The 12,508-nt window shown below is 40.0% G+C and overlaps 1 protein-coding gene across 2 annotated transcripts; it reads left to right on the forward strand.

The window, feature by feature from the left end:
- The first annotated feature begins 325 nt into the window (after nucleotides 1-325).
- LOC108980141 (ethylene receptor) lies at nucleotides 326-12,234 on the forward strand. Of its 2 annotated transcripts, none has more exons than XM_018950984.2 (7): nucleotides 326-648; nucleotides 1,385-2,352; nucleotides 3,608-3,976; nucleotides 4,088-4,354; nucleotides 4,445-4,572; nucleotides 4,769-4,966; nucleotides 11,564-12,234. In XM_018950984.2, the coding sequence occupies exons 2-7, from the start codon at nucleotides 1,435-1,437 to the stop codon at nucleotides 11,910-11,912; spliced, it is 2,229 nt and encodes a 742-aa protein (XP_018806529.2). In that variant the 5' UTR covers nucleotides 326-648; nucleotides 1,385-1,434; the 3' UTR covers nucleotides 11,913-12,234. The 2 variants fall into 2 exon arrangements, with proteins under 2 accessions (XP_018806529.2, XP_035542007.1); XM_035686114.1 differs by having other exon boundaries at nucleotides 1,393-2,352.
- The last annotated feature ends 274 nt before the right edge of the window (nucleotides 12,235-12,508 follow it).

Raw genomic sequence — 12,508 nt, forward strand, 5'->3', positions numbered from 1 at the left:
TATAGATATGAGATGTAAGAGTGAATAGTGACTGATACATAGTAAATTTCGTAATATATTTACTTAAAAAATACACAACTTTTAGTGTTAATCTGGTCATACAAAATTAAACTATCTTATTATCATTATAATTTTTTTAAATTTTTATACAAAATATAAAAAAAAAATAATAATTTAATTTTTCTAAATTTTAAAATAAAAATAATATTAAAATTTTATATCATAATAATATTTTATTTAATTTTTTAGATTTATCTCACTGTTTAACCAAACAGTCCTTACGCGACTATATGCAGTGGCTGAGTAAATGACTTCTATGAAACGAAAACGACAAACCTCATCACCCACTTTTTTCCTCCTCTCTCTCTCTCTCTCTCGATCGATACTTTTTGCCTGACATACAACCCATACTGTGAATCTAGACAACGTTCCCGCGGGAGCTGACCAGTTTTCTCTCTAAACAAACAAAGCTACAGCCTACAACTGAAGCTTTCCTTTGGATCTTAGATTCTGAAATCAAGGCCAGGCGAAAGACAGGCCTTCTCTATCTTTAGTAGCACCTGCCCGGACTCCGGCGAGTCATCGCCGTTGTACGAAGCCCAATGACCCGCCATTTCTGGAGTTTTTCTTCATCTGAACGACCCTTTGGTAAGGAACTCTAATTTATTCTGACGAAACTCTATTTGTTGCCTTCAAGAGATCAGATCCCTTGTGATTACCATTTTTTTGTATTCATCTTCTGTGTATGTCTTATATACGTACGTGGGTATTTTTCGGCGTCCCTTCATAAGTAGCTCTATTGCTAGCGGACTTACTAATTTGGGAAATAATTATAGATATTTTTACTTATTTTATTCTATGGAAGATAGTGGCGCTCAAATAATTTTTTGGGGTGAGTGAATCTTGGAGAAAGTTGATCATTTCTAATCTTTTTGGTTTTAGCTTCTTCTCCTAGAAATTCTTTCTCTCTTTCTCAAAATTTTTTCCCTGAAAATATTTAGGATGAATAGAACTAAATATATCTCGTACTTAAGTTTTCATTTTTCCCCTCTCTGCGTGGTATCTGAATGGGTCTTCTCCACTTTTCCAAATTGATCTTATAGATACCATAGCATTCACATAAACCCTGTAAGCAGAAAAGAAATATTTGCCGGGATACAATTTCGCTTCCAATCTATCTAAAGTTCCAGTTCTTAATATTTCAATAGTTTTTCTAACTTGGATAAATTTCATTTTGCATCCTTAGTTCGCTATCGGCAATGTTTTTCTCAATGCCAAAAGTTCCTCTTTTTTTTTTCCTCTCATCTCGTAAATTTTGGAAAAACTTTATGCCCGTCTTTATTTATGGTGTATCTTCTGATTTATGTTATAAGTTTCTGTCTAGCGTTGTAGGCATGTGAAAGAGGAAGTATCGGCTGCAGTGGTTCATTCACTATGGCATTCACTATGGAGTCTTGCAACTGCATTGATCCACAGTGGCCGGCTGATGAATTATTGATGAAGTACCAATATATTTCTGATTTCTTCATTGCACTTGCTTATTTCTCTATCCCTCTAGAGCTGATCTACTTCGTCAAGAAATCTGCAGTGTTTCCTTATAGATGGGTCCTCGTTCAGTTTGGTGCTTTCATAGTTCTATGCGGGGCTACACACCTGATTAACTTATGGACTTTTACAACACATTCCAAAACTGTGGCAATAGTAATGACCACTGCCAAGGTTTTAACTGCTGCAGTGTCATGTGCAACTGCCCTCATGCTTGTACACATTATTCCTGATTTATTGAGTGTTAAAACCAGAGAAATGTTCTTGAAAAACAAGGCTGCAGAGCTTGATAGAGAAATGGGCTTGATTCTCACTCAGGAAGAAACAGGTCGTCATGTCAGAATGTTGACTCATGAGATCAGAAGCACTCTTGATAGACATACTATACTGAAAACCACTCTTGTCGAACTGGGTAGAACTTTGGCATTGGAAGAGTGTGCCTTGTGGATGCCAACTCGTACTGGCTTGGAGCTTCAACTCTCCTACACTCTCCGTCAGCAGAACCCAGTTGGATATACTGTGCCCATTCATCTTCCTGTGATCAATCAAGTTTTCAGTAGTAACCATGCAGTAAAAATATCACCCAATTCTCCAGTGGCAAGACTCCGACCTCTTCCGGGAAAATACATGCCTGGGGAGGTTGTTGCAGTCCGTGTCCCGCTTTTACATCTCTCTAACTTCCAAATTGATGACTGGCCCGAGCTCTCAACAAAACGTTATGCTTTGATGATCTTGATGCTGCCCTCAGATAGTGCAAGGCAATGGCATGACCATGAGTTAGATCTGGTTGAAGTGGTTGCTGATCAGGTCTGAAGTTACGCTTACGTATCTTCTTGACATTACTCGTATTTCACTTTGGTTCTAATTGAATGAAAGAAAAAGAAATTGCTAAATTATCCCCTATTCAATTAGCATCTATTTCCACTTTTTGTCGTGTGTATTTCCTAATAGTTACATTTGTTTTTTTTTGAAGAATTCATTAACTATGGAAGATATTGGGTAAGTTTGATTAAGAAAATTTTTAGTTATCAAAATGTTTCGTTAAGAAAAATTTTGTTGTTTTTAGTCAAAAAAAAAAATTTCAATAGTTTTTTTCCGAAATATGTTTTGTATTAAGGTTTGTTAAAGTAGATAGGTAGAGTTGAAAAGTTGTTTAAATATAATTTTTTAAAGATACGTTTTGTTTTGGATTTTGTAAAAGTTTTGGTTTTGTATATTTTACTATTTGCTGAAATATAGTCAAATGATTGGATGAAAAATCGAAATCTAATATTTTTTTGTTTGAGATTGAAAGATATTTGGATTGGAGTAAAGCACAAGAGAATTGTATAAAATGTTTTGTTTAATTTTTATGTAGTTGATTAGTTGATGTTCATGTCACATATTACTCTAATAAATTGAGTTAAGAGATTAAAAATATTACTATCTCGCCCTCTCCCTCTCTCCCTCTCTCATGAGTTTTTTGTTAGTATAGTCATTTTTAAAAATGTGCGCATTACCTTAATGGGGCATGTGCTTGGGCTTCGTGCCAAGCATGCATCTAGGCTCCAGATAGTGTTTGCACCTAAGTGCCCCTAGCGCTTTTAGCAAAAACATTGGTTTTGCTGAAATATAATCATATTATAAAATCATCTGTGGATTTCTAACTAGGTGTTTCTCTTATATACGACCTGTATACTTGGACTATATACCTAGTGTTTTGCAAACCAAAAATAGAAATGCAGTAAAGCAGGTGAGAGTGTGCCATTGAAATGTAATGTAATATTCCTACGTGAATTTGGTAGCTTTTAGTTATTGGATAAAAGTACTCTCCATTTCATTTAGTGCAAACTATGGAGTGTTTTGGTCATTTCACTTTATACACTTAATCCTTTTAGAAACAATGACAAAATAACTCATTTTTTTCCATTAAATGGACATTCTCCATTTCAACTGAAATGGAGAGTGTTCAATTCCCAGCCATTACTGACTGGCTATAACTTGTTCATATATGTATAATATGGTGAGGCTCACGGAATACTGTTAGAAAATGCTCATTTAATGTATCTTACCGTCGGCCCAGGTGGCAGTTGCTCTCTCACATGCTGCAATCCTAGAAGAGTCAATGAGGGCAAGGGATCTTCTCATGGAGCAGAATGTTGCACTAGACCTGGCCAGGAGAGAAGCAGAAACAGCTGTTCGTGCTCGCAATGATTTCTTGGCAGTTATGAACCATGAGATGAGAACTCCCATGCATGCAATTATTGCACTTTCTTCTTTGCTGCAGGAGACTGAGCTGACACCTGAGCAGCGGCTGATGGTCGAAACAATACTAAAGAGTAGCTATCTTTTGGATACCCTCATAAATGATGTATTAGACCTTTCAAAGCTTGAAGATGGCAGCCTTCAACTTGACATTGGAACTTTTAACCTTCATTCTATATTTAAGGAGGTAAGGCTATTCGTTTCTGCAGAATATTAGTCCTTTTAGATTGCCTTGTGCCATTAAGGGGTACATGGATTTCTTCCGGTGCTTGTGGTAAGATCCGATGTCTCATCTCAGGTCCTTAACTTGATAAAGCCTGTTGCATCTGTCAAGAAGTTGTCGGTTACATTAAATTTAGTGCAAGATTTGCCAGTGTATGCTGTAGGTGATGAAAAACGCCTTATGCAAACCGTGCTGAATGTTGTTGGTAATGCTGTGAAGTTCTCCAAAGAGGGCAGCATCTCAATCACCGCATTTGTTGCAAAACCAGATTGTTTAAGAGATTCTCGTGCACCAGACTTTTTTCCAGTGCCAAGTGATGATCACTTTTATTTGCGTGTACAGGTTTGGGTCTGCAAAACTCAATTAAAATCCTCCCGTATAATTCGTTTTAAAAGTTGGCTTTGCATATTCATGTTTTCACTTTGATTGTAGGTGAAAGATTCAGGATCAGGAATTAGCCCTCAGGATATTCCGAAGCTATTTACCAAATTCTCACAAACTCAATCATTGGCGACAAGAAATTCTGGTGGCAGTGGACTTGGCCTTGCAATTTGTAAGAGGTACTTTATTCTTTTGTTCTTTCATATATAACTTCATTTTAAGATTTGTTTGCCTATACCATCAGCTTGACTAGGTGTTTTTGCATGTTTTTGGCATTCCAAGTTTTGCCGAGTAGTAGCTAAGTTCTTCAAAAAAAGATTATTTTCTTTTATAGATGCAGCTGTAATGCTTTTTCCTTTTCAATGGCGTGATCAGGTTTGTAAACCTTATGGAAGGACATATTTGGCTGGATAGTGAAGGTCCTGGCAAGGGATGTACTGCCATTTTCATTGTGAAACTTGGGATTCGACGGCTATCAAATGAATCTAAGTTTCCTTTTGCCCCTAAAGTGTCAGCAAATCATGGTCTGACAAACTTTCCAGGGCTCAAGGTTCTTCTTATGGACAATAATGGGTCAGTTCTCTCTCTCTCTCTCTCTCTCTCTCCCCATGATGGTTATTTTCAGTGTTTCACAGCAAAAATAGTTCCTCTTTTTGTTCTTCTCCGTTCAGTTCTTATCAGCTTTCTAGAATCAGCATTTTTAAGAGCTTCCTAAGTTGGTTTTCTATTGAGGCTAAATTCTATGAATTGGGGGTAGAATCCTTTGCCACAATAGTCTTGACTCTGAATTTAGGTTTTAGGCAGCTGATATCATTGGGTTGCAGTAGTGCTTTATGGCTGAATTAAGTGTTAGAAAGCTTGACGAATGTGGAGGAGCGCAACCAGTCTGCGAAGTCTCTCAAAGCTGGAAACAACACTTGTTGTGCAAAGACGTTCTAACCTGCATGGTCAATTTCTGTAGGTGAGGGATCTTGGAGGTTGTGGGCAGCGAGAACCGAGGTCCTCTATTGATCCTGAAAGGGGGAGGAGGTAGTGGGTGGTACAGTTCTCGTGAACAACTCGGGCGGGCTCTAAGGTATATCCATTTGTTCCATGGAGAAGGGGTGTGGAAGGCTAAATTCCAGCATCCTTGCTGCAGGGCCAAGTGAAATAAACATTTATGGTAGTGAAAGTCAACTAGAGAATATATGTGGCAGCTCTGGAAGGAGACAGGCAGATTTAGTAGTACAAAAGAGAATCAAAGAGCCTTCAAAGATTGGCGCAGGACGAAATTGAGAAGCTAGAAGCCTATGCTCTTTGCAACTCACATGCTCAAGAATATTATGAAATTAGGGATTTCAGTGGGATACCAAGGGAGGTGGTCTGGAAAGGGAGATGTGCAGTTTCTTTAACAGGTGGAGAAACTTGCTACTAGACTAGACACAAGGGATGAGGTGATTGTTCTATTGAAGAAGGTCGAATTGGGGAGTGGGTCAGTATGGGTTCTTCTATGGAGTTGGTCATAGAATCTAAATCATTTACACTGGTAAAGGAGGGGAGCATGTTGGCCATTACTGAAAGGAGTCAAAGGGTGATATCTAAGTTGGTTCTGGGTTCGACAATAGTGCAGTGGCTGACCAAGGCCATAGAAGCGTGTACTAAGGATAAGAAACAAGATTTTTTCTCCACTTTCCGGGAAGGTCGACGTAGTTTCACAGCGCATCGTTGCACGAATGCTCGCGGATGTTATATGGCGGCGGAGGAGTATGGTGGTGGGGGGAGGAGGAATTTTATTTTCATTCCTGAAGAGGGGGGCAGTGGTTGGAGAAGGATGGGGGAGGTGCTGCGTCATTTTTCCTTCGGTAAGAGAGGGAGTGACGGCTTGGAAGGACAAGGTGGTGTGGTAGGGAGGGAGAACTTGGAGAAAGACCCAAGTACATCCTCGGTGGCGAGGCAATCCTATGCGGCAGCTCTAAAGACGGGACATGCTTCGGGGGATCAGAGAGTGGAGGGTCTGCCAATCACACCTCAAGACCAGCTTCTCGAAATGCACAAGTCTCTAAAGGAGATGGAAACCCAACTTGTCGAGTTGAAGACAGCGATAACTTTCATGTCTACGAAAATAGATCGGCTTTCAGCTGGAGGCAACAGGGTGGTAAGAAACATGATAGGCCCGAATCCTTTAAGCTTAGAAAAAGGAAAACGGAAGATCGGATTCGGCCCTGTCCCTATAACCAGATCCAGGAGAGTATGGAGGGTCAAAAGGAAATCTGGGTTATTTGAAGTGGGGTCTACATCGGGTATTGGCGTAGAGACATCAATAATGGAATGTCATTCGCCTCGTGTTACACAGGATAGATCGATAGTCGGTATTACACCCTTGGTCCCGGAAGAAACTATGACTCCTTCGTTAGAGTTGAAGGAAAAAGGTGTACTGCCGAGGTCTGAAGGAGATGTAGGATCCGCTATCATCCCAGAGGTGAAGGGACTTATTGTCACCCCAGAATCTCCAATGGGGACCCCGATACCATTGGAGAGAACCAATGGAGTTACTAGAGAACCAATGGGCTTGGAATTGGTGCCTTGTGTAGAGGATTGTCTAAAGTCGGGAGTGCAGGTTGATGGGGACATTGTGGCTCCCCAGGTCTCTCTTCCTCCAATAGCGGATTGGATTCTGCCTAAAGTTAACGAGATTCAGCAGTTCGTGGGAATTTCACAAGGAGGATGTGAAGACAAATTTAACGAACTAATTACTACGATCGAGGCAAGCCGCACACTTGAAACCAAATCAAGCTTCAAGAAAAGCAGGGAGTTACAGCGTCTCTTTTCGATAATCAACTACGATGCTAAGGGTGGTAGTTCAACTAGAGGGAAGTTTAAAGGGAGGGTATTGTGAAGACAGGTATCAAGGTGTTGGGGTTGGTGTTCGGGTAGAGTTTTAGTTCTACGGGAAACAAGGATTGAGGTCAGGTCTGATGTACTTTGGGTTGGTTTTTTTATGGGCTTTTTGGGTCATTAGGGGCTTGTTGGGTCATTTTGGGCAAGGTGTTTTCTTGTATACATTCATTGTACCTGGTTTCTCCTTTTGATATATACAATATTTTTACTTATAAAAAAAAAAGGTCGAATTGGACTTGGATATGATTGGACCAAGTTGAGCTAAAGTTGACAAGTGGCCCATTCAAGCTTTTGAACAGCCCAATCACAAATGCTTGTCTCTCAAGCTTGGCCCAATTGAAATTAATGAGAAAACACAGGGGGGGAGGCCTGAGCACAGGATGTGGGCCAAAAGGAACTCAGCTCAATAAGGGGAAGAAGTAGGCTAGATTAGTCCCAATCACACATCCAACTTGGCACAAGACCGTGTGGTGGGTCAAAACCAACTTTGGGTCTTCGTCTTACAAAATGAGCTCCTTGCCGAGTCTCCATGTAATGCCACTTGCAACCCAATTTCCTCAACTTTGGGGCTCACAATATGGGTCGCTTGTGGGAGGCATGCCTCTGTCCATAGCTTTGGTGGATGTTATGCCAGTATTGTTGTCGAAAACAACAAGAGTTGTTGAAGTGCCAAACCTTGGAGGCCACTCTTACTCGGCAAGGGTGTCTCAAATCTACGTGCCAATGCAAATGCACCCTCGATTAGAGTCCTGTTTGAAAACTCTCTAATTACACGTTGGAGATGACAACAATTATAGAAACATTTAAAAATGGAGATGTTGACGGTACATGAATCAATGACTTTGATGCCAGACTGATAAACCACACTCTTACCACTCATTCTTTACTCAGACAGGGAAAATGTGAGGGAACAATAGTTGTCTATGTCCAATTCAACTTGAGGGGAGTTGGAGGGAGCTTTCGATGCTCTGAGAGGGATGGGCAATCAAAGACAATTTGCCACAGATAGGCCCAATTCTAGGGAGTGGGAATTGGTGACAAGAAAGGAGAAAAACATTTCCCTAGACAGCAAGATTGTGCAAGTAGATGACCTGAGCCATGGTGGCCATGAATAGAGTGTGCATCCATGAGGGGAAGGGCGAGCAGTGGGTGCACAATGTCATGCATCCAAAGGGGCCCTCCTCGTGGCGTCCGTGGGCAGGTAGGGCCACCACCAGCCGACACCAGGATGACCAGCGTTTTCTATCATCGGCAAGGTGTCCATCAACCGCCCAGGCCACGCAGTCACCGCCAGCTTCCCACGGCCTGCTAAGGCTACCAGTGGCCACAACTAGACAAGTCGACGTTTTCTATCACCAACATGATGGTCCCTGGCAGCAGAAAGTGCCAATGGGACCTTTCCCACCAGTCACACAGCAGCAGACTCCGGATCTCGCAACTCAATCTCCGTTGAAGGCTTGAAAATGTATACACAGAGCACTATGAGGCACGGGGGGTGGGGAGTCTGGTTTGGTCGTTTGGGAACGACACTGTGTAGACTGGGGCAAATGGGTTTCACTCGACCACATGCTTTCTGAAAAGCTGGCTTCATTTCTCTAAAATGCAAATATTACAGCCCAATGTTACTGTTATTTTGTCTTTAATGGAAAGCATGTGAAACAACAGAAACTCACTTTGAATGTGCGTTTGGATAAGAAACGAGTTCTTCGTACGAAGAGAGATGAGATGAATCCAAACGACGCCTAAGTTGTCTGGAGTGAGGATCTTCCCCAAGGACATTGTCCATACAAAAACTGTTGCCTTTAAGGGTGCCTTTGTCTTCCAAATACTCTTCCATGGGAATGGAAGAGGTTTAAGGGCATTTTTTCAAGGAGTTTTATGGTAGATCAAAGTTTGAGAAGAGCCTTGATGAAACTTTGTATCTTTTATTCCAAAAAAAAGATGGCTCTATGGACTTTTGTCCTATTAGCTTAGTGGGTGGAATATCATCTCTTAGCTAAAGGTTAAAGTTGGTTTTGGGGAAGGTTATTTCCAGTTCCCAAAATGCATTTATTCAGGGTTGACAAATCTTGAACTCAGTTTTGATTGCTAATGAATATTTAGACAGTCAGAGATTAGAAATGGGGGGGGTACCTAGAGGGTTGTGCAAGTTGGACTTGGGGAAAGCTTATGATTATGTAAATTGGGAGCTCTTGATATATTTGTTGAAAATAAGTGATTTGGGGAGAGTTCTGGATCTCTCTTTGTATTTTACGATAAGTTTTTTTGTCTTTATCATTTGTTCACCATCTGGATTCTTTAGTAGCTCTCGGGGATTGAGTCAATGAGGGTTGTTTTCGCCTTTGTTGTTTGTGGTTGTCATGGAAGCTTTAAGTGGGATGATTGCTACAGTCAATCGGGGACTTATGTTTGGATTTTCAGTGGGATTGAGGAACTGTGAGGTTGTTAGTGTCGTGTCTGTTATTTCCGATGATACTCTGATTTTCTGTAATCCATATGTTGAACTACTCCGACATTTGTGATGTATTTTCTTATGGTTTGAGATAGTTCCTATTGTTGATGTGGGTGCTGTTGATAGTTTGGCCATATCCTTGGTTGTAGAGTTCCTTCACTACCGATGATGTATTTTGGTCTGCCTTTGGGTGCTTCTTTTTTTTTTTTTTGATAAGTGCCTTTGGGTGCTTCTTTAAGGCTAATTTTATTTTTTCATTTTTTATCACTCATATAACTTCATTAAAAGGTGCAAAAGGCACTACCTAGGTACACAAGATGGACCATATATTGGTTGGTTTGAAAAGGCTTTATTTATCGAAGTGACTAACTGGCTTGAAAAACTTCAGAAGAACTGTTTTTAGGGGGATTTTAGTGATGAAATCAAGTAGTTTGGGCGTTGTAAATCAGATTAGTTTGTTCGAGCACCATTTAGTAAGTTGTTGTAGCAATATGCGAGGGAAGCCTTTGCTCTAGGGAAAGGACTGGACTGGATCCCTAACTTTATTTGTTCCTAGCTTAAGTTTCTGGGAGGATACTCTAGTAATTACTAATGGTAAATCTATAGCTAATGATGGGGCTTCCATCTTTGAAACACACAACGTTTGCGCTAGATGATGATGGCAGGCTGGAAAAATAGGGAGGTATTCATGTGGTGACGGCTAATAGTATGTGCTTTTCCAATTGTTGTCCGTTTAGAGGATCTAGCTTAATGACATCAAGTTCACATAATGTTGGCATGGCCCAAAAACTTGAGTAGGCCTAGAATAAAAGTTTAAGCCTGGACTATTCTTATTATTATTTTCGTTTCTTTTAGCGGCTGTAGTGAATTGCATAAAGTGATCAATCCATTATCAGTGTTTGTTAGATTTTACTGTATTTGTGCATAAACATTTCGATAGTCATTAGTACCATAGATGGCTTCATAATTGTGGTCTCATCTCTCGCCATCAACTGGGTCACAAATATTTTATATTTAGTTAGTGGTGTTGAATGGGGGATTGAAACCTTTTTTGTTCTAGCTTACAGTCGAGAAGCATAGACCCTGTAAATGGTATATCGATTCTTATGGCCAAAGTTGCATTAGACTTATAATCTGAATCTGGTATTGGTTTTAAAGAAACTTTATGGCTAGTTTCTAAATCTCAATCAATATCAGCGTGTATCTATCAACTTATTTACACTACTGCCAAAAAGAAAAACCTGGTTGATTTAAACTCCTTAAAAGTAGCTACAACTTGCTTTGTTAACAGACTAATTTATGTGATTGATTAGCTTGGTTGAGAATGTGGCTGTTAATTTAACCAATTATACAAAAGTCTAGAAATTGGTCTACTTGTGATGCATAAGTTAAGTTAGACTTCTCTGCCAGTCATTAATGAGAGTCTCAATAATATATTTCAAATTACAAATAATAAAGCGTGCACTTCTATTTTGTAATGTGTTTATGTTTATTGCTTATTCCTCTAATTTGAATATTGCATTTTGAGTTCAAAGGAACCAGCGTTAGCAATTACAGTTTTGTTGCCTGTCAAAAAAATTGAATGTTGGAACCCCTTGGAGTTGGCTCAAGTGGCAACGGCCTTGGTCTTGATGATATACTCTCTCCAGGTCCAAGGTTCGAACCCTTGAATGCAAACAATTCTAGGGGATACATCCCATTGGTGAAAAGCCAATGCATGATCCGGTAGATGTTTCATGGGTCCTGGGTTTAACCGGGTAAAAAGACATGTATTTGCAAGTCTGCATGATTTTTAGTCATACAAAAAGTGATTGAATGTTGGACTTGCTTGTAATGTACAGGGTTAGCAGGACGGTGACAAGGGGACTACTCGTGCACTTGGGATGTGAGGTGACAACTGTAGGCTTAAGTGAGGAGTGCTTGCGTGTTGTTTCTCATGAACACCAAGTGGTCTTCTTGGATGTTTGTGCGCCGGGTGTTGATGGTTATGAGCTTGCTGTTGCTATACATGAAAAATTCACAGTACGTCATGAAAAGCCACTTATTGTAGCACTTACCGGAGATACAGATGAGGTTACGAAGGAGAACTGTGCGAGGGTTGGTATAAATGGAGTCATAATGAAACCTGTTTCAGTTGATAAAATGAGGAGCATTTTAGCAGAGCTTTTGGAGCACCGGGTTCTGTACTAGGCTATGTTAAACAAGCAGCTCTAGTATTGCAAGTTCAGAAAGGTTTGTTCTGTGATTTCACTCTACTGTGTATGTACGACGGGTATTGGAGCCATGCATTAAAGATGAAGCGATGGTGAAAGAATACGACATGCTTCAAGCAGATTTATTTACGTATTATTTTCTTACAATTCGCTGTAGAACACCAGCGAGGAGGGATACCTGCTAGCCTTTTTGTAAACAGGTTGAACCTTATTCAAATCAAAGAGACATCCGGTGATAATTCTTCTGATGTGTTTGTGCTATATTGCAAATCAAGGAATATATTGAGTCTGTTGCGATATTTTTGGTGTTTTGATGTCTGAGTTTTGGTCTTTTATGATTTTCGTAACCCCCAAGTGTATGTATGTAACCATGGTATTCTTCCTCAATAAACTTTGGGTACCGTTTTATTTTTTTCTAAAAAAATAAAAAAAAAAAATCCTTGAACCGACAATATGCCCAAAAAAAAGGCATGGGGCACATCAAGACTTTAATCTACCATTCAACAGTTAAAACAGGTGAGTATGAGTTATATCTGATAGCTGGTGAGCAACATTTAAGTGCTAAAACATACC

Source organism: Juglans regia, chromosome 2 (assembly GCF_001411555.2).
Source record: "Juglans regia cultivar Chandler chromosome 2, Walnut 2.0, whole genome shotgun sequence".
NCBI classification, from domain to species: Eukaryota; Viridiplantae; Streptophyta; class Magnoliopsida; order Fagales; family Juglandaceae; genus Juglans; species Juglans regia.